The 26,925-nt window shown below is 46.4% G+C and overlaps 2 protein-coding genes across 3 annotated transcripts; both read right to left on the bottom strand.

Moving 5' to 3' along the window:
* Positions 1–7,136: 7,136 nt before the first annotated feature.
* On the bottom strand, positions 7,137–26,133 carry TXNDC12 (thioredoxin domain containing 12). 2 transcript variants are annotated; one of them, XM_056815139.1, is made up of 8 exons: positions 25,819–26,120; positions 22,447–22,507; positions 16,875–16,927; positions 15,128–15,201; positions 10,367–10,436; positions 9,407–9,490; positions 7,866–7,904; positions 7,137–7,309 (listed from the first exon to the last, which is right to left on the bottom strand). In XM_056815139.1, the coding sequence occupies exons 1-8, from the start codon at positions 25,916–25,918 to the stop codon at positions 7,299–7,301; spliced, it is 492 nt and encodes a 163-aa protein (XP_056671117.1). In that variant the 5' UTR covers positions 25,919–26,120; the 3' UTR covers positions 7,137–7,298. The 2 variants fall into 2 exon arrangements, with proteins under 2 accessions (XP_056671117.1, XP_007480241.2); XM_007480179.3 differs by having other exon boundaries at positions 7,137–7,904; positions 25,819–26,133.
* On the bottom strand, positions 19,655–22,415 carry KTI12 (KTI12 chromatin associated homolog). The gene has a single exon (XM_056815138.1). The coding sequence runs from the start codon at positions 21,092–21,094 to the stop codon at positions 20,003–20,005; it is 1,092 nt and encodes a 363-aa protein (XP_056671116.1). The 5' UTR covers positions 21,095–22,415; the 3' UTR covers positions 19,655–20,002.
* Positions 26,134–26,925: the final 792 nt, after the last annotated feature.

The raw sequence follows: 26,925 nt of genomic DNA, 5'->3' as shown, positions 1-26,925 counted from the left end.
AACTCATCAAGATGTGTTTTCTTGATTTCAGGCCTGGCACTATATGCACTACAGTGCCACCTAGCTCCCCCTTAGCACATAGTAGGTGCTTTTAAAAAGAACTCATTGAATTGAATTCTTGAAGGGGGAGAGACATTATATTCTACGATATGGAAGATCACCAGAACAAAACACTTGCTTATATCCAAAGGAGAAAAATATCAGTAAAAATACCAAGGGAGGAGGATCTCAGGGGGCCAAGTCTTAGCTACGCCCCTTGGCAACTGAGGTAGAAAGCAGAAGCTAGTATCAGGGGAGGGATCTGTAGCAGTCATTAGGCCAGGCCTACTGGGTGCTTGGCCTTCTCTGAGTATTGAGATCCTGCCCCATCCTTCAGAAAGAGTCTCGCTGAGTCCTGGGCCCTTCAGTTCTGCTGGGGCTCAGCTTCTTAAGAATTAAAGAGACTCACATTTCTAGTGGGGAAAGTGGGTTGGATTAAGAATCAGGGGATCTTGGGGCAGCTAGATAGATGGCTCAGTGGATAGAGTGCCAGGCCTGAGTCCAGAGGTACTGGGTTCAAATCTGACTTCAGACACTTAGCAGCTGTGTAACCCTAGGCAAGACACTTAACCCTATTTGCTTCGGTGTCCTCATCTGTAAAATGCACAGAAGAAAATAGCAAACCACTCTAGTATCTTTGCCAAGGAAGCCCCAAAGTCAATCAGACACGACTGAAATGATTGTACAACAACAGAAGGCAGAAGGAGGGAAGTCTTAGGATGTGGGTAGTATCCCAAATAATAATATAATAGCTAATAACTAGCATTTCTATAGTGCTCTAGAAATAGTATCTCACTTAATCCTCCCAATAACGCTGGGAAGTAAATACCATTATCATCTCCTACTTTACTGATGAAGAAATTGACCCTGGGAATGTCACTGTGTGACCCTGGGGATGTCACTTAACCATGTTTATCTCAGCATCCTCATCTGGCAAATGAGCTGGAGAAGGAAATGGCAAACCACTCCAGCAGCTTCCAAGAAAAGCCCTAATGGGATCACGAAGAGTTGGACAGGACTGAAAAATGACACAATGGCATAAAGAAGTAGGCGAATCACAAGGAAAATCTATTGGCAGCAGGTATGATGGCTAGACTCCAGGGAAGAAGCTTCAGGCAGGGAGACCAATGAGAAGGCTGCCATATTTTTTTCTTTTAAACCCTTACCTTTCATCTTAGAATCAATACTGTGTATTGGTTCTAAGGCAGAAGAGCAGTAAGGGCTAGGCCATGGGGGTTAAGTGACTTGCCCAGGGTCACACAGCTGGGAAGTGTCTGAGGCCAGATTTGAATCTAGGACCTCCTATCTCTAGACCTGGCTCTCAATCCATTGAGCAACCCAGCTGTCCCTAGAAGGCTGCTATCTTGATCTAGTCTGGGGTAATGAAGGCAGGAACTAAGGTAGTCACTGGGTGAGTGGAGAGAAGCGGCTGAATGGGTGGGCTATTGTGAAAGTGGCCAGCGCCTTTTGGCATCTAATCTGGGTACCGGTGTTTGGGGGGGATTAAAGAACTGATATTTTAATCATTTTTTATTTTAATTTAATAATTTTAATTGATTAATTTTTAATCATTTAATAATATCTAATCATTTAATAATATCTAATCAGATATTAGGACAATGCTGATATTGCAAATGGTAGAAACAAGCCAGAGGATAGTGCCTTTCATAGAAATAGGGAAATTTGGAAGAGGGGAGGATTTAGAGGGAAAAATCGTTTGAGTATGGCCTCAGAGAGGAGAATAGGAATGGCTGATGATGCTTCAGAGCCATGAGATTTCTGGATTAGTTTTCCGGAAAGGTAAAAAGAAAAAACAATACTATCTAGCATTTATATAGGCCCTGTACTAAGCATTTTACAATTAGTATCTCACAATCACTTGGGGAGATAGGCGCTGTTAGAATCCCCATTTTATAGATGAGGAGACTGAAGCAAACAGAGGCTACAGCGACTTGCTCGGGATCTCACAGTTAGTAACCATTTGAGACCAGATAGGAAGTCAGGTGACCCCATCCTCTACCCCCACGGGGCCATCTACCTGACTTTTTGTGGTAGAGTCCCCAGTGTTTCATGGTAAAAGCCAAGTACGCTGGGATCCAGTCAGGTTCCAGATCTCATGTTATTCCTGGAGCAGTTCAGAAATCTCTAATGTCTGAAGCTCAGCACCTATTCCTTCAATCTGAGAGTGGAGGGGCTTTGGAGCATCAGCAGCCAGGCCCGCCATGCTGAGTTGTCCATCTTCTACCAGTCTACCATTTTGCCAGCTAAGTGAGCACAGATCCCATAGATGAGGAGTAGAGTCTCTTACCAAGCACCCGCTTCTGCTCTCCTGGGTGGGGCTGAAGCCAACATGGGCATAGCTCAGGTTCTTGCCTTTGGATGTAAACAGCTGGCTCTCACCTAATCATATTAGGCATTCCTGAAGAGTACTTCTACAGCTTGAGGCTAGGAAGCACAAACACCTAATGTCCACGGTCTGGGTCCCAACATTGGCCACTCTTTTTGGATGGGCACCCAAGTGGAGGTCTACCTGATGATCGTGATGTTGGAGAAGGGACACTGGGATGTGAATGAAGACCTATGAGAACATCTAGTCATGTAAGGACAAGGCAGAGTGGGGCCACGGTGCTAGAACTATAGAAGGTTGCTTGGGTCTAAGGCTGGAAAATCACAGCCATCTAGGGAGCAGGAGGCAGGCAGGAAACAGTGGGCTGTGGAAAGATGGAATCATTTCTATTCGGGAGGGTAGAGATGGGCTGTGTGTGGTGGTGAAGATGGCCTTCTGTCCTTCCTTACGTTGAGGAGAATCCTGGCATTGGCAATCTGCCCATTCACCTCTGTCTTTTGTTAAGCCTTCTTCTAGGGAGGAGATAAAAAATACCCAAAGCTGAGCCCCTTGCTGTGGCCACCCTCTGTAACTCTTTGGCAGTACCAGTAATCACACCATATGGAGAGAACTCTTTCTGAAGCTCCTTTTATCAATGATGCCATCCAAGCCCTTCACATATGGGTTAATACTTTGCAAGTACCTCATTTTCTCCTGCTCCATCTGCTTAACCCTGAATGCCAGCTTACCCTGTCTCTCTTTCTTCTTTGGGGCCGGTCCACCATAAGTCATCTCTAGGCCTGGCTCTCAATCCACTGAGCTACCCAGCTGCCCCCCTGTGCCTACTTTCTGCTAGGCTGCTTTCCAGTTTTCCCAGAATTTTTCATCCTCAAAAGATTGGATCTTTGGGGTTCATCAAACACTAGATTACTCTCATTTCCTTCTGTATGCTGTGTACCCAACCTATGCCACTGATCCACTGCTCTACCTCTTAGCCAATATCAGATTGTTGATGATTACCACTTTGTAGTAGAGGATGACAAGCTTATCTGGTTTACAGATGAAGGAAGTTGGGAGGGAGAGCTAGCACACTGCATGACATTCAGGATCCAAAAAGACTTTGACAAGTGAGAGGTCTGGATTAACAATCAGTCATCAAATTCAGTGGGGATAGATTCAAAATCTCATACTAGGGTTTCCTTCCAACAGAGCCTTCAGGAAGAGAGGAACTGTCTCAGAAAGCACTGACTCTGAAGCTAGATGATCGAGATTCAAATCCCAGATCTATATGACTATATGATTTTGGGTAAGTCATTTTCCCTCTCTGAATCTGTTTCCTCATTTTGTAAAATGAAAAAAAAAAACTAGACTGGAGTAGGAGTCCTTTACCTGGAGTGCCTGGAGTCCTTAAGGGGTCCATGGACAGATTTTGGCAGGGGGAAAAGGGGTCCTTGAATTTGGATAGGAAAAAGTGGCATCTTTTTTTCCACCGACTTCTAACTGAAATTTAGCATTTCATTCAATCATAAAAGTATATAACAAACAGGAATATACTTGCTCTGGGACCTTGGTCAAGTCACTTTCCCATTTGGAGCCTCAGTCTCAGAAGCCAGATGGCCTCTAAGCTCTGAGATGCTCAATCAAAATAAGAATTAGAGGCAGGAATGGGATTGTTTGCTTGCAAATGATTTTCATCTTAAATGTGTTTCCAGAGATACTAAGAGACAAGTAATGTTCGGTATCAATGTAATCAAATGTGCCATCTGTCTGATTACATGCAAATGACCAACATGTTGGGAACTGTAAAGCCAGAGAGCAGAGGAGCCAGCCAATGGCAAGCAGATGTGGCCCTCTAGTGTCCGTGAGGAAGCTGCAGACCAAACCTAGGACAAGGAAGGATTGGTGGAGACAATCATATTGAAGGGAAAGAATGGGGAAAGAGGTTTGGTGAGAGAAAGGGGGAGAAACAGTTTAGATTGAAAAAGCTTGAAAAAGGATGGCATTTGTTTTTGGGAGGACCCGGAATCAAATCCTGACATGGCCATTTACTTAACCTGTGTGACCTTGAGCAAAAATTACTTAACCAGTTGGTGTTTTCCCTGTAAAACTGTGAGAGGGAGAGGCTTGACTTAAGTGCAGTGGAAAGAACACTGGCTCCCAAGTCAGAGGACCCGAGTCAAAATCTAGCCTTTGACCCTTACTGCCTATGTGATGGTTGGTAAATCCCTCAACCTGTAGGAGTCTGTTTCTTTCTCTGTATAATAGGTTGGACCAGGTCTAGATGGTCTTCTGGTCTGGGTGAATGACTCTTCCAGTTCTCTGGGTTGGCTACCTCTTAGTCATCTTCCTCTTCATTCCCTCCTGCTAGGTACCTAGTCAGTAGCCCAGTTTTTTCACTTCTAGCTCTTCATCTCTTGCATTCAGGCTTTCATTGCCTGGACTACTGTGACAGCTTTCCAATAGGTCTACCCTTCCTCATGAGTGTCTCTACCCATTCATCCTTCATACAGGAGTTTATATTTCCAAAGCTGTGATATCTTTACTCAGTTAACTCCAGTGACTTCCAATTGTTGTAGTTCCCTCATTTGCAGTCATGTCTGACTCTTCGTGACTACATTTGGCATTTTCTTGCAAAGATACTGGAGTGGTTTGCCATTTCCTTCTTCAACTCAGTTTCTAGATGAGGAAACTGAGATAAACATGGTTAAGTGACTTGCCAAGAGCCACCCCATCTGAGGTCAAATTTGAACTCATGAAGATGAACCTTCCTGACTCCAGACCTAGGGCTCTTATCCATTGTGCCACCCAACTGCCTTCCATTTCCAATTATCTCTAGTGTTAAATAGAAATTCCTTCATTTCTAGGGGCAACAAGAAGGCTTGGGATTGAGCCAGGCCTAAACTCCTGGGTTCAAATTTGGCCTCAGACATTTCCTAAATTGTGTGACTCTGTGCAAGTCATTTAATCCTCATTGTGTAGCCCTTACTGTTCTTGATTCTAAGATGGATGGTATAGGGTTAAAAAATTAATTTTGAATTTTAAAGAATACTTTAAATTATTGATCATTGTTTTCTAAATTTCTCCCTATACTCCAATCCATTTTTCCCAGAGAGCCATTCCCTGTAATGAATTTCTTTTCAAAAGAGGGGAAAAAGCAAATACTTAGAGGTAACATGGTAGGTAGAATCCTGGGACTCAAATTCCAGCATCAGACACTTATTGTGTATCCCTGGGAAAGTCACTTAATTGCCATTTATCTGTTTCGTCAGCTCTAAAACATGGCTAACAGCGCCTACCTCCCAGGGCTGTTGGATCAAATGAGATATCTATAAACAGCTTACTTAGTACAGTGTCTGGTATAGAGCAGTCACTTCATAAATTTGTTCTTTTCCCTTTTCCCTTCCCTTTTTTAGTCCCTCAAATCTGAAAACATATGCAAATTTCTCACCTGAGGAATGAATCCCCATCTATGCAAAAGGATAAGGTTGGAATGTTTTCTCATATCCCATCTTTGTTCTTTGCAATTTTGTAACATTCACATTTGATTGTTTCATTTTTTTTCTACTTACGTTATTGTCAATTGTGCAGTCTTCTTCACTCTGCTTATTATTTCAGTTTGCATCTGTTCATGGAAATCTTTCCACGATTCTCTGTATTCATATCCATTGTTTATTCCATATACTCATGTACAATGTCTTGTTTGCCATTAACCAGTGGCAGAGCACCTACTTTATTCTCCATTTTTTGCCAGGAGGACAAACGTTGCTATAACTATTTTGTTGTAGAAGAGGCCTTCCCCCCACCCCCTTCTGATGTCGTTGGAGTTTATACCTCAAAGTAAAGCCTCTGGGTCAAAGGGTATAGACATTTTAGCCACTTTATTTGCTGATTTCCAAATTCCTTTTAAGCGATTGCACTGATTAACAGTAACGATGCATCAGGGGTGCCTACTTTTCCACATCCTTTCCAATATTTTTGCCATTCTGCTGGGCTTCAGATGAAACAGCAGTTGATCTGGTTATTGGTGATGTGGTGCATCCTTTCATAGTTTGCAATGGCTGTTTTGAGAACTGTTTGTTCAAATCCTCCAGACATCCTTTGGGCACTTAAAACCCTTCACGCTCTGGCTCTGGCCTCCCTTTCCAGATTTTACCCCTTCAGAGTACAGACAAATGGGCTTTCTTGCTGCTCCACATACAAGACGTCCCATCTCTCATCTCCATGCCCCCTTCCCCCACCTGGAATACACCCCCTCCTTCTTTCCCATTTCTTGGCATCCCTGAGGCTCAGCATAGCTATCACCGCCTCCTACCAAAGGACTTTTCTGATCCCTTCCAACTGTTCACTGACCTTCTTAGAGCCAGACCAACTTCCAATTTGGTGTCAGCCACTATGTTCAGGTTCTTAGTATCATGGGATTTGGAGCTGGATGACACCTGGAGAACATATAGACCTATATGAAGACCAACTGATACCCTGAGAAACGTAGATTTGGGTCACCAGGAGAGGGCTGAACCCCAAGTCTCCTAGAGCCCCAAATCCAGTGTTTCCTACTACACCGTACTTCCTTATTGCGTCCAATCCAAATATGACAAGGAATCCTCTCAGATATTCCCAACAAGTGGTCATCTAATCTTCATGTGAAGACCCTCCAAGGAATGGGGAAATCTCACCAGCTTTTGTGGCAAGTCATACCAGGCTGGGACATTTCTGAAGTGGTGTCTGCCTCTCCCAGTACCGAACCACACCAAAAACAACCAGCACTATTTCCTTTAAAGTATTATTTAAAAGTTTAATTAAACTACGAATCATTTTCGAAACCCTAGTACAAAAATACAGTATGAAGAAATGCCCGGGATGGATCTGTCGAATGTGAGGCATTGCTCAGACATCGACAATGGTGGATGGGGGGAGGGGGAAGCTGATTCAAAGTTCACTTAATTCCTGGAGCAAACAGAAAAAAATGAGAGAGAAGGGAGGAAGGAAGGTCAAGGGCAGGGAGCTAACATTCCCTGGTGTCCCGGTAGGGTCAGAGCCACTGACCAACCTTCCAGTTTTCCATTGGAAATGGAAAGTGATGGGCTGCTTTGCTTTAAGTCCAAGTTCCCACCCACACTTTTACTGAATGAGCCATAGAGGACAGGGAAGAAGGGATAAGAAGTTGCGTGGTGGGGGGCCCAACCACAAAGCAATCCGATGCCCATTCTTGGGCCAAACATTCGACAGCAAACCGGCAAATTGATATTGAAAAGGAGGTGGGGAAGGAGGGGAGAAATCCCAGGGCATGCAACTGAAAGGAAAAACTGGATTTTCTGAAGGGCACAGAGCCCTTTCTCAGAAGGGCAAGTCTTGCCTCCCAGTGCAAGCCACAGTTCTTGGTCTTTTCCATGAGAAGATTCCTCCCTTCCCCCTCCCAACACTTTTATTTCAATGGAGGGTGGGACAAGCTCCCAGACCCATCACAGCTCATCTTCCAGATGCTTGTTTTTAAAGGAGTCACCTGTCAGCTTGTCCTGCGCTTCCTTCATCCCCTCCACCACTGTTAAAAAAAACAAGGGAAAAATAGGAAGACATCACACAGAGGCAAAAAGAAGAAAAACCCAGACGGGGCTACAAGACGAACAATCTTGTTACTATCTTGTTAAACTTTTTGTTTTTAAACCCTTACCTTTTGTCTTGGAATTAATACTGTGTATTGGTTCCAAGGCAGAAAAGTGGGAAGGGCTAGGCAATGGGGGTTAAGTGACTTGCCCAGGGCCACACAGCTGGGAAGTGTCTGATTTGAACCCAGGACCTCCTGTCTCTAGGCCTGGCTCTCCCCAGCTTCCCTCTACCTTGTTAAACTTAACACCTATACTGCTTTTAAAAAGAGCTAGACCTGAGGAGCAGCTACATGGCTGAGTGGATAGAGAACAAGGCCTAGACATGAGAGGTCCTGGGTTCCAATGTGACCTCAGACACTTCCTAGCTATGCGACTCTGAGCAAGTCATTTAACCTTGTTTGCCTAGTCCTTGCCCTTCTGTCCTAGAGTGGTTAATGGGGCAGAAAGTAAGGGCTTCAAAAAAAGAGAAGAGAAACACACACACACAAAAGAGAGCCATGGAGTCTTTGGGAAAAAGAATCCAGGAACACGACAGGTGGGAGAGACCTGGGCAGGGGAGTGACACCTCAATAATCCCTGGGGCAGAGGAATGGTGACTCAGAACCTAAAAGTTGGGAAGGATGAGATCAAGAAATCAGAGAATCTCAGAGTTAGGAAGGGCGCCAAGGTCCATTTCACCCCACCCAGAGAAGAGTGTCAAAAGGCCAGTTGAGAGACCTGCAGGGATGACCTCTCAAGGCACAGAGCACAAAGTGCCTCTCCGAACCTGCTGGTACAAGACTAACCCTTCCACCACAAGACAGCCCAGCAAATCCTTGAAGGCCCCCCAAAGGCAAGGTCTCCAGGTCCCTCTTCAAGACTCCCACCAGCAGCTTGCTAAAAAGCACTGAAAGTACTGCCAAGGTGGGAGGGAGGGGCGCCCTGTGGGTTTGGGAAGCTGGCCTTCGGCACGATACTCGGATGGCCCTGCCCATTCAGTCGGAGGAAGCTGAGGAGGCTTCTGAGCGCTGGCTAACCACCCAGGAGCTTCCAGGAGGGTCGGGGTCATATCCCTCCCTCACCCCCAGCCCCGTCTCCCAGGCAGGTCGGCTGCTCCCCGTGCCCCAACTCCAGCTAGCTCCAGTTAGTGACGTGGCTTTCCCGGAAAGGCACCAAGGAACATAAGGGCCTGGCGCTTCCCGGCAGGCTCCTGGAGGCCTAGTCAGCCTAGCTATTTGTTCTGGGGAAGTTTGAGAGGAACCAACTACAACTGGGTCTGGTCATACAATGGCTGCTGAATTTATCCCCCCTTCCCCCTGTGCTCTCTACAGTTCCAGCTTGCTGCCTGGGTCTAGGCACACAGTAGGTGCTTCGAAAAGCTTCCACTTGTTGTAGATCCCGAACCCGCTCCTTCTCGGCCAACCTGGGTGGCTGCTGCCATGCTCCCACCCCAACGTACCCTGGTCAGCGCTGATATAGAAGTACTTGTAGCTGGGGTTTCCCTTCTCATTGGTGATTTCAGGGTGCACCTGGCCGCTGGGATCTACAAGACAAAACTCAAATGTCTATTATTGTTAACAAGAACAGCAACAACAACAACAACAACTCAACATGCTAAGAGTGCGTGAAGGTCTCTAAGGCACTTTACACACGTCTCACTTGATCCTCACAACCACCATGGAAGGTAGGTGCCAAAGTCATACCCATTTTATAGAGGAGGAAACTGAGGGTAGGGCTCTGAAGGAGGACTCAAATCCAGGCCATCCCAGACCAGTACTCTAGCCCCAACATCACACTGCCTCTAATAAAAATACTAGGAACAGGGAATAAGGGCTGAGCCATGACTTCATTGGCATAAGGAATCCCCACAGGAGGAAACTCCCTCCACTGAGGCACTTAGAAAATTGCCAGAAGGGGCAGCGAGGTGGCTCAGTGGATAAAGTCTCAGGTTCAAATCTGACCTCAGGTACTTTCTAGTAGTGTGATCCTGGGCAAGTCACCTTTCCCTGTTTGCCTAGCGCTTGCCCTTCTGTGAGAGTTGTTACTAAGTAGAAAATAAAGGCAAAAAAATAACATTTGAAAACAGGCTTCCCGCCTGAGAGGGGAAGGATCTACTATGGGGCAGGTGCGGGACTCTGACCGGTGCTCAGCCCTGGGAGACGGTGGGCCCCGTCCCCCGGGCCTTTCCTTCCTGCTGACCCAACCCTAGCACCCTCTGCCCGTCTCAGCTCCTTCATCTGTAAAATGAAGATAATAATAGTGCTGACCTCCAACGGTGCCTGGGAGCATCCAATGAGGCAATCTTTGTAAAAAGGCTCCGTATGGAGCCTGGCACATGGTAGATGTTCCTTCCCTTCCTCTCCTCTTCACTACCAAGCACCCACTGGCCCAACCTCCAGAGCACAAGTGCTGAACTCACCTAGGAAAAGGATTCTCGGAATGTAACCACCATCAGGGCTAAAGGCTTCATCTTTGGGTTCCTCTTCGTCCTGGGGACAACGGAGGAGGAAGAGTCGATTTCTGAATAAGGGGCTCTGGAATTCTGACCCATCCCCCAGGGGCCCAGGGGCCAGAGGCGCCTTCATCCACAGCAGCTTCAGGAACAGCCTTGCTCTTGACCTCAGGGTCCTCTCAACTCACCCTTCCATGATGGCTCCCAGAGCATGTGTCCCAGGCCTCCTCCCAGACAGTTCCTGTGCTGCCTAATATAGTGGGGGTCAATATGGCACATGGGAACAAGTGCTGGGTTGGGGGTCAGAGAACCGGTTCAAGTCAAAGCCTCTGCCTCTCCCATGGGTCACATAGGTAACAACAGTGCCAGGATTTGAATCCAAGCCCACTAACATCAAAACCAATCCTTTCCCCAGGCCAGCAGGCTGCCCAGCAGACTACAAATAACTTGAAGGCAGGAAGAAGTCCACTTTTGTCTGTTCTATCCTAGCACCAGCAGAAACCTCATAAATTCTGGCAGAGCTGACTCAAAAAAGAGCTGCCACACAGCCCCCAGGATTACAGCAGCACTTTTTGAGGTCCTGAAAAAGTGGAAAGAAGGGAACGGAAAGGAGGCACAGGCTGCCTGGGTGGAATGGAGCATGATGGAGTGGAAAGAAACCACAAAGAACTATGAGAGGGGGGAGACTAGGCAATCTATACAAGGAGAAAGGAACAGGCCCAAGAGAACAATGCACACAAGGACAAGAATGTAAAAAGGAGACCGGCCAGAGTGCTACAGGATGAATGCCAAAGCTTCGACCACAGGACAGCCAGGAGGAGATACCTCCCCTTGGCATAGGGAGGTGATATGGAGGGTGGGGAGCAGTCATGTAGTTAAAGACTAAGTTCTTTCATTTATTAAGTACCTATACTGTGCCAGGCAGCTCCAGGCAAGAGTCCCTGCCCTCAAGGGGCTCACAGTCTAATGAGGGAGACAACACGTGAACTACTGTGTACAAACAAGACACAGATAAGAGAATGAAAGATAACTGACAGAGGGAAGGCACTAGGATTAAGGGCAAGGATTTCAGTAGGGACTAGAAAGAGGCTGAGATGAGGAAGGTGAATATTCTAGGCAGAGTCTGGAGATGGAGTGTCAGGACAAGGAACAGGAGGAAAGCCAGGATTACTGGACACTGGAGAATAAGATGGGGGAGGTGGGGAATGGATGTATGAAGCCTGGAAGGGGGAGGGGCAAGTTGTAAAGGGCTTTAAATACTAAACAGAAGATTTTGTATTTGATCCTGAAGGTAACTGGGAGTCACTGAAATTTCTTGAGTAGGGGAGTACCATGGGCAGACCTGTGCTTTCAGAAGATCAGTCACAGCTGAGTGGAGATAGGGCTGAATTGGAGAGAGCCTTGAGGCAGGCAGCCCCACCATCAGGCTATTCTGCCAGTCCAGGTGTGGGGATGAGGGTCTGCACTAAGGTGGGGGCAGTGGCAGAGGAGAGAGGTGGGGGGTGTATCTGAGACACTACACAGGTGGCATCAGCAGGCCTTGGCAGCAGCTTGAATATAGGAGGTGAGAGAGCCAGGAGTCTAGGCCTGGGAGGAGGGTGGAAGGTAGGAGGAGGAGAAAGCATGGGGGAAAGACCATGAGTTCTGTTTTAGATATACTGCGTTTAAGATGTCTTCTGGGACGTCCAGTTTGAGATGTCTCAAAGGAAGCTGGAGAGGTAAGACTGGAGGTCAGCAGAGAGGTTAGAGATAAATAGGAAGATCTGAGAATCATTAGCAGAGATAATAATTGGGTGCATGGAAGCTAATGAGATCCCCAAGTGTAGGAGTAAGGAGAGAGAAAGGGGCCCAGCAGAGACCCCAGTGGGGCACCCATGCTTAGAAGGTGGGATCTGGATGAGGATACAGCCAAGGTCAAAAAGAGGAGAAGAACCAGGAGAGAGTGAGTCCCCAAAACCTAGAGACAAGAGTGTCAAGGAGAAGTGGGTGATCTAGTGTCGAAGGCTGCAAAGAGGTCAAGAAGGATGACTGAGAAGCACTAAGATGTCTCAGTGGATAGAGAGTCAGGCCTAGAGACAGGAAGTCCTGGGTTCAAATGTGGCCATGGGCAAGTCACTTAACCCCAACTGTTAGCTCTTACTGCTCTTCTGCTTGGAACCAATATTTAGTGAGTGATTCTAAGACAGAAGGTAAGGGTTTAAAAAAGAAAGAAGGAAAAGACCATTGGATTTGGCAGCCAGGAGATCACTGGAAACTTTAAAGAGAAGTTTCAGTGGAATGATGAGCTTGGAAGCCAGACCACAGAGAGTTACAAGAGAGGAGGATGAGAAGTGAAGGCACCTATTATAGATGGCCTCCTCAAGGAGGTTAGTCAGAAAAGAGAACTGTGAGATGATGGCCAGTGAGGATGGAATAATGAGGGTTTTTTGAAGCTGGTAGAGACATGAGTTTGTCTTTAGGTAGAGGGAAGCAACTAGTAGACAGAGACTGAAGGTAAGTGAGAGCATGGAAATAACAAAGGAGCCAATCTGTGGGAAGAGTTGGGATGGAATGGGATCACTTAAGGATGCAAAAGGGTTTGCCCTCAGGAGAATGGCCACCTCTTCATGTGAGCCAGTGGTGAAGGAGGAAACAATGGCAAAAGACATTTGGGTGATGGGAGATGAGGAGGGGAGAAGAGAGAGAGCTCTCAGCAAACAGCCTTAGTTTTTTCAGTGAAAGATGAAATATTTTCTTGGCTGAGAGGGTTTGGAGGGGGTTATGGGAGGTTTGAGGACAAAAAGTTTGGAAAAGCTGCTATGAATTTGGGAAAGTGAATTAGTTAGGGAGGCTCCCTCTTCCCAAAGCATGGCAAGGGCACAATAGCCAGCACTAACATACTGACTTGCAGCAGAGTTCATGTATCTCATCTTGTCCACATCCACAGGAGATTTTGGTACAAAAAGCAGCCCCAAAGACTGATGTGAAGTAGCATGGAAGAGCAAAGGTTATGAGATGGAACTTCAGGAAGGTCTTGCCTCAGGGAGGGCCCAGTCAAGATGATGGACCAGATCTGTAGTGGACCTAGTCAGCAGTTTTTCTCCAGCTTCATTCAGCAGCATGTGAGTAAAATAAAGATGATGGGAGTGATCTGAGGCCAAGGTCTGACAGGGCAAGAACAATAATAAGATAAGGAGACAAAACTTGAGAGAAGAGGACAGGATAGAGTTGAACTGGGTTCACCAGGGGGTTAAAATGTGGAAAGAAGTATGACTAGGACAGTGGTGATGGGCAGGGAGAGAATGACGGAGGGGTCAAGGGACTGGAAGTCACAGTGAGGATGAAGAAGGGGTTTGAAGTTGCAAGCCAGAGGGAAAGGTAGAAAGCCAATATATTGTGATTAGATCAATGAATTTCAGAATTCATGGAAATGGACTGTTTGTGTGTGATGGCAAGATTAAAGGTATGACTATCTCTGTGTAGGGCTGAGGTGGAGTAGAGGAGCAGAGTATGAGAAATGAGGAAGCTGAGGAACTGAGAGACTGAGATGTCTGAGGGAAGGACTAGTGATCTGTATGTTGAAGTAAACTAATATGAGGGCAGGATCTGGGGAGGAAAAGAGATGCTGGGACACTGAAGTGACTGACGAAGGAAGGTGGAGGCACTGGAGGTCAATGGACAACAGCTACACATAATGTCCAGCCATGCAGGAAAGGGATTTGGAACTATGTTCCCAAAGTTACTAAATTGTGTATTCCCTTTGATCCAGAGATATTACTACTACGTCTAAGGCCCAACGAAATAAAAAAAAAACAAAGAGGAAAATGACTCATATGTATAAAGATATTCATAGGAGTATCCACGCCAAGCAAATTATGGTATGTGAATCTAATGGAATATTGCTGTGCTTCAAGAAATGATAAAAGGAATAGTTCAAGGAAACCTCAAAAGACTTGTATGAAATGATGCAGAGTGGAATAGAATTGAAAGAAAGATTTTAATAGTAACAGTATTGTAAAGACAAAGAACCTTGACAGACTCAAGAACTCTGATCAACACAACCAGCTAACAAAGCTAACATCTCTGACAGATTTGATGGACTCTGGGTACTGATAAATAGAAACATATTTTGGGGACGTGGCAACTGATGGAATTTTGTTCTAAGCATATTTGTTTCAAGGTGCCTCCCCCCTTTAACAATGGGGAGAAGAAAGAGAAAACAGATTTCTGTTCAATGAAAACAATTAAGCTAAATAAAAAACACTATACTATGTAAGACTCTTGGTGGATGACTTGGTCAATTCTGAAAAACTCTCCTCTTTTTTATACTTCATTCATTATAAGGGATTCTGGGAGGGAGAAGAGAACATGCAATAATGGGAAATATAGGCGATGAAAAAATAAATTAAAAAAAAAATTTAATAGTAAGAACCCACCTATAGTTCCAAAAGGAAGTTATATGTGTGTAAACACATTTCTAGGAGGATCAGTGACCCTCATACATGACTTATGACTAATATCCATCCCTAGGCACCCAAGCTGGGCCACACAGGTTGAAGATGGCCACTCCAATGAAGTCTATTCCAATGAATGAAAAAGTATTAGGCATTTACAGTATGTGAGGCACCATGCAAAGCATCAACTCTGACACTCTCTGACAAGTTAAGGGGAACCCCATCACAATTCACGTACTAAGTTCTATCTTGGCCCCTTTACTCCCAACAAACAGGGAACCTCCTCCAACCTTACCTCAAGATTGACCATAATAAAATTGTGGGCAAGCTCTGAGATCTCCTTGGACTCCGCAAACAAGGGCTTTAATGCTGATTTAAAAAAGAAACAAAAAGAAACAAAAAAGGACAAAATGATTCAAAAGAAGGTCTGTCTTCACTTAATTTAAACCCTGTCCCCTGTCACAAGGGAGCTTCTTTATCATAACTGTGCCTGTTGCTACAGTGCTTTCAGGCTTATAAAGACACTCTCCTTAGAACAAACAACCCTGTGCAAATATTATATGAAAATAGGATGTCTGCCAAGTGCTTTGCAAACCTCAAAGCACTATATAAGTGCTAGAGCTACGATGATGACCCCTATTTACATGAGAAGACTGAAGCTCAGAGAAAGAAGTGGCTTACCCAATATCAATAACACGTGTCTCAGGTAAGAATTCAAGTCTCAGACTCCTGAACGCCAAATCAGCCAGGCTGCTTCTCAGCATCAGGATCCTTGATCTAGAACCACTGAAGTTCATCTAGTCCAACCCATTCATTTTTAGAATTGAGGAAACCTGAGGCCCAGGGAGGGAGGGAAGTTATGTTTCTTAGGATCCTCAATCTCTGCCTGGAAGAGCCTTCAGAAGCCCCTCAGTCCAAACCTTTATTTTATACATGAGGCCCTGGGTTAGGAGCAGAATCAGATTCAAGCCCAGGGTTTTCATGGTATCCTGTGGCTTCTCCAAATAACAAGATGCCACCAAGGGCACTGGACAGTCTTTATGCCATTAAAGCATTTCTTAAACACTTACTGGGTACAAAGTATTATGCTCAGGGAAAGATGTACAAAGATGACAGAGTGGCACAAACCCTGCCCTCATGGAGCTTACAGTCTATTGGGTAGGCCCAGACATAGTTTAGGATATGAGGCAGAATGGGATTAGTGTAGAGGAGAGGGCTCTAGTGAAGAGAAAAGGATAAGAAAGTCAGTTCATCAAGGAGGCTGCACCTAATCTGAGTCATGTGGGTAAGAAAAGGCCTCAGACAGTGGAAGAAGGACAGCATGAGCAGATGCATGAAGGAAGGAAAGGACAATGCAAGAATAAGAGATGGAAAATACTGAGGTTTGGATGGAATGGAGAAAACATGAAATCATAGGTTAAGGAATAACTTTAGTGGTCAGTTAGTCGAGTCCCCTCATTTTACAGATGAGAAAATTGAGGCTAAACCTGGCTCTGCTATTTACCATCTGTATGATCTTGGGCAGATATTTAACATTTCTGGGCCTCAGTTTCCTCATCTGTGAAGTGAGGGGGTTGAACTAGATAATCTCTAAGACCCCAGCTATCTCTTGTATTTCTACACCTATTCAATGTTTGAGGCAGGATTGAACCCAGGTCTTGTAGCATTCTCTCTGCTACATCAAGCTGCCTCTCAAGTAGAACATAAGAGTACAGTGTCATGGGAGACCAGAAAAGTTTCCCATACAAATCAATGATGTTCACTTTACAGATGAGGCAGAGAGGTGACTTAATTTGCCCCAGTTATGCAGGCAATAAAGGATAGAGACAAGATTCACACAGAGCCATTTCACTGTGCCTCTGGCACAGTGTCTGGATGAGACAGACAATAAGCTTTCACAGGACAGGGACAGTATCCTGGTTTTCTTCTGAACCTCCAAATCACCACCAAAAAGTACAAGGTAGAAAAAAATGCCTTCTGGAGGGAGGATGTGCATATCCTTCATAGACACAAAAATACCTAGCACATATGTGTATACATACCTTTGCATGCGCCACACCAGGACTTGTGAATGATCACCATCAGGGGCAGCCCACTTAGGAAATAAAATAAGGGAACAGTGAGAACAATTTACTAATCCAGCCTCAAAAGGGATGAATTCTCATACATCTTGTTCTCTCGATTGTCTTAAAAATCCTCCCTGGAAATGAGGTCAGGACAAACCTCAGACTAGAGGAAGGGACTAAAACATATACCTTAGATAAAGTCCATTTGTTTGGCATAACTAGATTTCCTATTTAGGAAAGTGTGTCCTATTGGTCAGAAGGCAAGGGGAATTGGCAAGAGTATTTTTTTTTAAACCCTTACCTTCTGGCTTGGAACTAAGTATTCGTTTCAAGGCAGAATGCTAGGTAATGGGAATTAAGTGATTTTACCAGGTTCAGCCAGCTAGGAAGTGTCTGAGGCTGAATTTAAACATCTCTAGGCCTGGCTCTCAATCCACCAAGTCATCTAGCTACCCAGAGTATTTTTTTTTAAAGCATCAACATTTTAATAGAATTCCCTAGGGACATAGTCTTCTGATGCATCTAGATAATTATGGGTTCAAAAAGACCTTGCCAATGGAGTGCAAACTCTAGGAAAGTGAGGGCAAACCGTTTAGAGGCTGTGTGCCATGTTTCCCTCCCCCACTCCCAGAGACCAAGTGCTCCCCACCTTACTCCAGAAGGGAGAGAGAAAGCACCCCCATTGGGCTGATGGGCAGAGGGATAGGTAATGTGAAAGAAAACATCCTCAAGTGTGGTGGAGAGGGGGAAGGAAGCAGCTCCACTCAATTCCCTCTGCCTTTCTAGTAACTAACTCTGGTGGGCTATAGCAACCATGCCCTCTTTGGCACATGTGCCATAAGTTTACCATCATGGCTCTAGAACAAAGTGGACAAACTATATTTCAGTATCGAGAACCAGCCTAAGCTCTCATCACTGATCACTAGGGGATTTTTTTATTTTGGCTACAGCAACTCCTAAAACAGTCTAAGGCTTCATTGCTGGAGCAAACACCAACAAGTGAACCAAAAGACCTTTTGGCACACTGAAGATTACCACCATACTCCTTGAACAGGAAACTCATCTCACATCAAAATCCCATATATACCCTTTGAGGTTTGCTTCTCCCAAAATGGCCTATTCCCCCCACCTACAATGTTCCATGAATACTAATTAAGAGAAGCTCATTTCTTTTGAAACAAGTTAATTTCTGTTACTTGCTCTGCTTGGATCCAGAGAAGAGAAAAGTAGGGATGGGACACACAGGAGCTAATTTCAGCTCCAGTAACAAGTCTTAAGAAGTAGGACCGTCCAAACATGAAGCAGACTGCTTTCTCCTTCATTTTGAGGTAATTAAGCCTAGCCTAGGATGAAAGACCACTCATCAGGAAGGAAAAGGTATTTAACATGTCTGTGTCAAGTATTGTGCTAAAAACTGCAGATAGATGCAGAGAGCTCACACATTGGTGGGGAGTACAACCCTAGAGGAGGTTCAGCTATACAACAGATGGAAAGGCTTAGTGGTCTTCAGTATAGCAGCACTACAAGATAAAATTCTGCATGTCTTCTCTCCTTGGAGAATATAAGTTCCTTAAGGGCTGGGATTGTTTCATTTTGGATTCTGCATTCATAGTACTGAGCACACAGCAAGTATTTAGTAAATGTTTGTGGCCCGACTGATTGCCCTTGGAGGTTACTTCCATTGCCAAGTAGCTGAGTCCTGCTCCAAGCCCTACCTCTCATCTTTTCCAACTCAACTTCCTGGTCTTTCCATTGACTGTGAGGAAATAAAGCCCTGGAGTTATTGGGTTCAGTACTCTTGGGTTCTAATTTAGAGCAATTCAATTCCTCTTGTTTCTGGTCTTCCATTTCCTCATCTGTAAAAGGAGCCAGGGAACTTAAAGAATGTGTCAGGTAGTTTCTGGTTCTGGCATTTTCATAATAGCCACTGGCACTGATGCTAGAATTATAGAACTCAAAATGTTAAAAACATAGAAGCCAGAACACATAAAGCCAAATGTGAGGACCTCCAGAAATAGAAAATTAGTTAGAAAAAACCTTAATTGATCCTTTAATCCAGGGGTTCCTAATCTTTTGTGTATCCTGGATCCCTTGGGCAATTTGATGAAGCCTACATATCCCTTCTCAAGACACTTAAAAGCATTCAATAGGATTACATAGTGGATAGAGAGCCAGGCTTAAGGATGGGAGATCCTGGGTTCAAACCTGACTTTAGACACTTTCTAGCTGTGTAACTTGACCTGGCAAGTAACTTGACCCTATTTGCCCTTAACGCTCTTCTGCCTAGAACTGATATTTAGTATTGATTCTAATTTGGAAGGCATAGATAAAAAAAAAAAGATAACAAGAAAGCCCAAATATTAAAATAAAGATGTTATTTTCCCCCCATCCAAATTCACAAACCCCATCATTTTTGTTTAAGCACCAGAAAAAGTGAGTGACTAATCCAAGACCACCCAGATTTGAGTGACAACAGTGGGACCCAGTCACTCACTGTCATGTCCTTTTCACTACACCACCTGCTCAGGGCTATAAAAATGCCGGCTTCAAGGGTCACCAATATTTTACAAGGTCACAGTGAGTACAGATGTCCAGGACTCTTTCAGGCTATCATCTCTCTTATTTCAAGGCCAATCATACAATATAAACCAAACCATCACCAACCATAGAACACAGCAATCCAGAGAAACATTTCTTTTTGAATTTAGGGGCCTCTAGCTCCCTTTGAACCTGGTACTAGTAATGAGTGACTCCTATTTTTTTTTTAAATAAACCCTTTATTGTTGCATGACTCACAAGCAGAATTCTGTCAGCTCTTTATAGATTCTCTTCCCTGGCTGCCTCCAAGGTTGAGAAGGGCAAAAATCTGCTACTTCCAAAAAAGAACACAAGCTAAACCCACTCCTCACCCCCCTCCTTGTCCACCTAAAGCCCTCTTCTCTGGAGGAGTCACATTCAATCAGCCTTCAGGTCACTTTCCCATCTTCACAGCCCACAATCTGAAGTTAATTAAGATTGTCATCAAATCATGAGGTTGTTATACCATCTGATGGGGTGGAGAAGGGGGGGGGGCAGCTTCAGGCTTTCCAGCTCCTTCCCTCCCTTCAGTGGAGGCTCTGCCCCAGGTACTGCAAGAACATGTTGGCCAGCTGGGGCAGGTTCTCCTTGTTAGGATGCATTTTGGTGTAGGAGATGAACTGGCGCCTGAGGCGGCTCAGTTCAGCCATGGAAAGGGGTCGAGTGAACAGCAGCCTCTCTGTGGTCCCTGGCATAGTCAACCAGTCCCCAGGAACAGCAGTTTTCTGAGCCTCTATCAGGGCTGCCAAAACTTGACTTGTGACTTGGTCCAACTGGTGTAGGAAATTGGTGGATGACAGAGGCTGGGACTGGGTGGCTTGATGGGGTGCGGGTACCTGGCTCTCAAAGAGGGCTGCCCTGATCTGGGCCAAGGGCAGGGGATCCTCAAGGCCCACCACCGTGAATAGGGGCCGGTCCCAGCGATTCCTGGAGTCTGGGGCTTCAAACCGCTGGGCCAGGGCATCCAGGAGCTCCGGAGGAAAGCAGGGGTCCGGTGCCGCCTCCTGGCTCCCAGGTTCCGGGGTTCCCGGCCCCCCGATCTGCTCCAACTCCCAAACATCAGCAGTTCCATCCCCCACAACCCCATGTCCTAGCCTCTCTTCTGGTCCAAGTGCCTTCCGCCTCTGGGTTGCCTCGACTCCTTTGGTCTGAGGCTCCGGGCCCTGATCCAATGACTCCTCCAGGGAATCCAGGGCCGCTGCCCCGGGCCTCCAGCTGAGGGTCGGTGACCTGGCCTGAGCTGGGCTGCTGTCCCCCGAGCCCAGTGCTCGTGGCTGCGGCCTCAGGGTGTACAGTAGGCAAAGCGGGGTGCGCGCCGCCCGGGCCAGGCAGTAGAGCTCGTAGCGGAAGCCCTTGATGTAGTTGAGTGAGTCGAGGAGGACAACGGAGCGGGGACCCAGCCCGCGTTCCACCGACGCCTTGAGGGCCGCACGCAGCGCCTTCTCGCGGCTCGGGTCTGTGTAGGCCTCTAGCAGTGCTGCCGGTCCATCGGGCCCCAGCACGTCGGCATCACGAACGACCGTTACTGGGCGACCCTCGGCCTCCAGCGCCGTACGGAGTTCATCTGCGCGCCGGCTCCGGCCGCTGTCCGGCAGCCCACACAAAACCACCAGCGGCATGATTATCCGCAAGACCACTGCCGGGGCAGCCAACGCGAGCCTCCGGAAGCGCTATCCGAGCTTCCGCTCGACATTCTCGGCCAATCGGTACGCAGTTAACCCAGCCAATCAGTGCACAACATCGAAGCAGGGGAAGGGGTGGGCCGGAAACCGGCCGGGTTGCTATGGTAACTGAGGGCGCGGGGCCAAGGAAGTGTCTCACGTGTCTCACGCAGGGGAAAGGGTTCAGGAGAGCACTGGAAGGAGTAGCTCCAAGGGGCCACAGTGTCCAAAAATCCACTCTCCTCTCGCTCCAGTCTGGATAACTGTACCCCAAACCACTAATTCCGGCCATGGGGCGGGGGCTGAGTTATCTAGACCCCACTTTCTCCAAAACTTTGGCTTCTGCTCCAGAAAAATGTGGAATAATGATCCCCCTCCCCCCAGAAAACTGGTCAGAGGACTAAATGCTGAGAGAGTCCCCAGACTTCTGCCAGTCTGAACCCTTCTTTTACAGGTGGGGAAACTGAGGCTCCCAGAACTTCAAAGGAGCAAAGCCAGCATTTGAAACCATCCCTGCCTGTCTTTGTACAATTAAGGAAGGTTTTACCTCCCTAACAAACTCACTTGGATCCACTAAGATGGTCAGCAAGATGCTGATGGGTTCCATAAAACAATTCACAGTCCTTAATTGTCAGAAAGGGATGGTCATTAGTTCCAGGGGTGTGCTAGCCTTTTTAAAAAATCACATTCTCCCCACAATCCCAGCTGTCTACCCTGTAATCAATAGTATTGTCTTCTCTACCTACCCAACTACTTACTCCCTCAAACTATATTAAGGCTGCTGAGCCCTACCTGGGGTCTTTGGTCATTGAGAAAGGCCATTGACCCAATTTATTGGTCACTGCTAACCTACCAAATTAATTTATCATACTCAGAACATTACCCCATGCTAACCAATCCAATTCAGTTTAAAATTCTTGGGTAATTTACCACTCTTCTGCCCTAGAATCAATACACATTTTTAATTCTAAGACAAAAGATAAGGGTTTAAAAAAAAAAGGCTTGGGCAATCATTCAGCTCCATCTCCTGCTTTCCAGTAGAGCCTTATACCCCTTCCTGAAATCTGAGTCAAGAAGGATCACCAACTTGGAGCTGGTAAGGTCCCCCAGAGGTTACCTAGTACACAACCTCTTCATCTTATAGATCAGGAAACTGAGGCCCAGGGAAGTGATTCTCTCAAGGTCATGCAGGCAGTAAAGACACAGAATCTAAAGCCAGAATCTTTTCCATGGTAGCACACCTTCCCCAGCCCTTCTGGAGGGTGGGTCCTGAGTTTTCCAACAAGATCACCTGGAGTGATCCCACCTACCTGGCAGCTGCTTCTTTCTTTCCATCTTCTAATGTTCTCCAATGAATGTGATCCCCAAAACCTGGAAAGACAAAGGCTTAAAATAAACTTTTCCATTGTGAAAAGCAACCATGAGGCTGACATTGATGCAGTCACAGGGGATCTACAAAGTGTCACATGATCCCATTTCTCTGGGCCCTCACACTGACCTCTATTGTCATCAGGTAGGCAGATAATTGCTGTTACTTCACACACAAAAAAATTAAGTTCCCAGCAGCAATAAGGCATACCCAAGGCCACAGAGTCAGTGAGCTGAGGGGGAGGAGAGCATGTGGGTTTTCCTGAAACTAAGTCAAGTGTGCATGCTGGAGATTGCCCAGCACAGGAAAGTGATAGGCTTCAAGTCTATGTGATGAGAGGCCCAGCTGAAGGGATCAGGGATATTGTTTAGACTGGAAAAGAGGAGTCTTGGGATGGAGGAGCAGGAAATAGCTGTCCTCAAGCATCTAAAGGGTTGTCACATGGAAGAGAGATTGGATTTTGTTCTTTAATTTGGCTTTAGAAAGGAGAAACAATGGGAAAATTTTGTGATGTTGCAAAAGAGGTGGATTAAGGAAGAACTTCCTAAACATAAGTGCTATCTCTGAGAGGAATGGATTGTCTGCCTCTAGAGGTGGTGGGCTCCTGGGAGGTCTGCAAACATGGTATGGATGTTCACTTGTTGGGGATACTATAGAGGAAACTGAAAGAAGAAAGACTATGTAGGGTTGAGGTCCCTCCCGTCAGAGATGCTGTGACTGTCCCCAGCCATCCTTTTCTATCTTCAAGCTGAAAATTCTGCTATAGGATCCACTACTCACTAAAGTTGTAGAAGAGCAGTTTTACACATCGCATTACCAAGTGACTGAACCAATAAACACCAAAAGGGATCCTGATCCAAGATTCCTCCTCCTCTGAGCTATCCACAGTGATCAACAAGTCAAGGGGAGAACTATTTCACTTTGGCCTTGGTAACCCCAGTGCCTAGCACAGGACCTGACACATAATGATGAAGATGATGTTCAGTTGTGTCTGACTCTTCATAACCCCATTTGGGGTTTTCTTGGCAGAAGTACTAGGGTGGGTTTGTAATTTCCTTTTCCAGATCATTTTACTGATAAGAAACTGAGGCAAACAGGGTTAAGTGACTTGCCCAGAGTCACACAGCTAGGAAGTATCTGAGACCAGACTGAATTCAGGCCCTCCCAACTACAGGGTCAGCACTCTATCCACTGTACCACTGTATCTGCCCCTGGAATATAGTAAGTACCTAATGGTTACTGATAAAATGGTTACTGATTGATTGAGTTCTTTATCTGTCATTTGTTAGCTGCATGACCTTTAATCTATTAAAGCTTAAAACCACATTAAGACTTTGGAGACAACCCATAGGAATGCCAGCTATTTGTATTAGAATGAGGAAAGTCAGACTTGTAATCAGGTACTTTACTAGGCAAACTCTCACAGAGATATATAAATGTGAGTTATTCCTATTTTTTTAAAAGAGGACTTTACACAAAATTATCCCATCCCTTGATCCAATCTGTCCCTGTCTGAGAAAAGCCCACAAGAAAAGCTATCTTCTCATGCTATAACAAAGTTCTACTAGATAACCTAGTAGATTCAAGGTCCCTTTAAGATCTAACAACAGTAATATCCTATCCTCTTTCACTGTCTCCTCACAGTTTCAGATCCAGGCTCTATTGAAGTCCTTCAGGCCCTGTTTATTTCTTTCCCAGGAAGGGCCAATCCTAGGAAGAAGCAATATTTGTCTAGTTGCTGAGATCCCATGCAATTTCATGCCCACATGGAACCTCCAGAGAAGTCTAGCCAAGCTGTCACCTGCCCAGAGGTTAAATGGCTCTGGTCATTAGCAAACCAACCTAAAAGAATCCTATATTATTCTCAGAGCCTTCACCAAATGCCATCCATGTCAAGGACTCCTTCCTACATTCTGCTGTGCAAGGACTTCTCTAAGGTTAAGAGGGGTTTGTGTAAAAAATACTTCAAGGATTTACATTCACAATAATATAATAGCTAGCATATATATATATATATATATATATATATGTATACACACACACACACACTACTTTAAGGCTTACAAACTTCTTTACAAATATTATCTCATTTGATTCTCACAATGACCCTGAGAGGTCACTGCTATTATTATCCTCATTTTATAGTTGATGAAACTGAGGCAGAAAGAGCTTAAGAAACTTGCCTTCAGTTAAGTGTCTGAAGCTGGCTTGGAATTCAGGTATTTCTGACTTCAGGACCAGCTCTCCCTCAAATCCAAGGAGCTTGCTCCTTCTGGAGGTCAAGGATAGTCCAGTGGGACAGTGGATAGATTTAGAATTAGAAAGAACTGGGCTTGAATCCTGATTCAGACATGTATCAGCTATATGCCCCTGGGTAAGTGACTTAAATTTCCCCCCTTAGTTATCTTGTCTTTAAAATAAGGATAATAGCACCTCCCTCTGGAGTGTGGTAAGGATTAAATTGAAGGACAGAGAGAGTCAATCAAATGGCAAGAACTTATTGTTTACTAGGCAAGAGGGATACCAAGGCAAAAACAACTGGAACTGAGATTGAACCAGGATGGGGAACTCCCTGATCAGGAAAATCTCTTCACCAAAGCAAGTTGCTACCTTCTCTGAAATGTATAGGCTTAGAGAGTTGTCTAGAATACTTGGAGGTTAAGTGACTGGTCCAGGGTTACACAGCCAGGTTGTGTCAGATCTAGGGCAGGATGTCAGACGATCTGGTCCAACTCTCCTAGTAGGGAAGGAGGGGGATGGGAGAAGAGCTCAGTCCAGAAGCTGGGGGAGGAGCACAGGGTGAGCAGAAAGGGAGCGTGCAGGGATGCAGGAAGCTAGTGGAGAAGGAGTCTGGGAAACCAGGGGACATCTTGAAGTTCACAGGGGAGTTGGAGTGCAAAAGGTGTAGAGAGGAGGAAATGAAGGAGTGGAGAAGCAGGGGATGTTGGAGAGACTGGGGGAGGGGGGATCTGGGAGTTGGAGGGTCTCAAGAGTTCAAAGTAGCCCAGAACTGCACGGAGCAGGGGTGGGATGAAGCTACAAAATGGTTCTAGCATCAAAGGCTCCAGAAGCAGAGAGGATGATCCAAAACTGCAGGGGCCGGGGAAGTCCCGGGAGTGCTTGGGAGAACCAGGACCTGAGCAGGAGGTGAAGGGGAGCTCCAGCAGGGTAGGGGGTTCAGGGCCCCAGGAGTGTTAAGGGGTCCAGGGCCCCAGAAGGAGGTGCAGGGGAGCCCAAGAGTTTTGGGGGGTTCAGGGCCCCAGGAGGAGGTGCAGGGAGGTCCAGCAGGGTAGGGGGAGGCAGGCAGTCTGACCCTTTCCGAGCCCTTCTCCCACGGAGGCAGAGACGACGGAGAGCAGCAGGCAGAAGTAGCAGCAGCCCAGGGCGAAGTGGAACGCTAGCGGGGGTCCCATAGCGGGAGCGGCGCGAGGCGCTAGCAAGCGGTCTCCCCTTCCTCCTCCCTTTTTTTTTCTCCTCCTCCTTGCTGTGTCCCGGCAGCCAGACCTCGAAGGAAGTGAAGTCGAACGGATGTGGGCGGTGCAGAGCGCCGCAGGCGGGGCCTCGGCTGTTAGAGCGGGGGCGGGGCCTCAGCCGGTGGAACCGGGCCCGTGCCGGGCTCCGAGGCCGCGGGGGGGTGGGGCGGGGGCGGGGCCTAGAGCCTCGGCTGTTAGCGCGGGGGCGGGCCCTAATCTAGGGGGCGGGGTTGGGGCGCCGAGCCGGGGTCCTCCTCTCTTGTACCCTGCTGGGCTCTCCGAGCCTCTGCGCCTCCTCTCCGGTCCCTGAGCCTTTAGATCTCTAGGTCGCCCTTAACTCTTGGTATCATTTGTTCCTTCAGAGAGCAATTATGAAACGGAGGGAGTGTGCCTGTAAGAACAAAAGCGAAGCAGCCCCTGCCCTCCCGGAGTTTACATTCTATCTGTCGGGCTGGGCGGCTTTGTAGAGCTGCTTTGGGTTAGGAACCCGAACGGGAGTTGTGGCGGAAAGGTGGATATCAATCAGTAAACATGTATTAAGCGCCCACTATATATGCCAGGCACTGTGCTAAGCTCTGGGGATCCAAAGAGAGGCTTCAAGGAACTTCCAATCCAATGGGGTATGGCTAAACAAGCTACAATATCTTCTTGTGGATACTCTGTACGATAAAATACAGAGTAACTCTCCAAACACTCCATGGTGTACAGTGGGAGGTAGTGGGATTAGCCCAGGCTGCCTCTGGAGTCAGACCACCGGTTTTGAACTCCTGCCCTCCTGCTGTGGGACACACCAAGTCATTTCTACTTCCCAAGCCTCAGTTTCCTTTTCTGTCAAATGAGGAGGTTGGAATTGCCAACTGCTCGTGTCCCTTCCTACTCGGACCCATGTGGGCTATTGTATAGAAAAGGAAAATGAGACACAAAGAACGTAGGCTTGGCTGAGAGTC

The sequence above is a fragment of the Monodelphis domestica genome, chromosome 2 (assembly GCF_027887165.1).
Source record: "Monodelphis domestica isolate mMonDom1 chromosome 2, mMonDom1.pri, whole genome shotgun sequence".
Classification (NCBI taxonomy): domain Eukaryota; kingdom Metazoa; phylum Chordata; class Mammalia; order Didelphimorphia; family Didelphidae; genus Monodelphis; species Monodelphis domestica.
This window is presented reverse-complemented; position numbering and strand designations above follow the sequence as displayed.

What these genes read in the sequence shown, in the direction of transcription:
- KTI12 (XM_056815138.1), bottom strand. Translation starts at nt 21,094, where the DNA reads ATGCCGCTGGTGGTTTTGTGTGGGCTGCCGGACAGCGGCCGGAGCCGG.
- TXNDC12 (XM_007480179.3), bottom strand. Translation starts at nt 25,918, where the DNA reads ATGGGACCCCCGCTAGCGTTCCACTTCGCCCTGGGCTGCTGCTACTTC. An exon ending in AAGAAAGAAGCAGCTGCCAG is followed by an intron (nt 16,928 to 22,446) that starts GTAGGTGGGATC and finishes TTATTTCCTAAG; the next exon opens with TGGGCTGCCCCTGATGGTGA. An exon ending in TCCGAGAATCCTTTTCCTAG is followed by an intron (nt 9,491 to 10,366) that starts GTGAGTTCAGCA and finishes TTTGTCTTGTAG; the next exon opens with ATCCCAGCGGCCAGGTGCAC.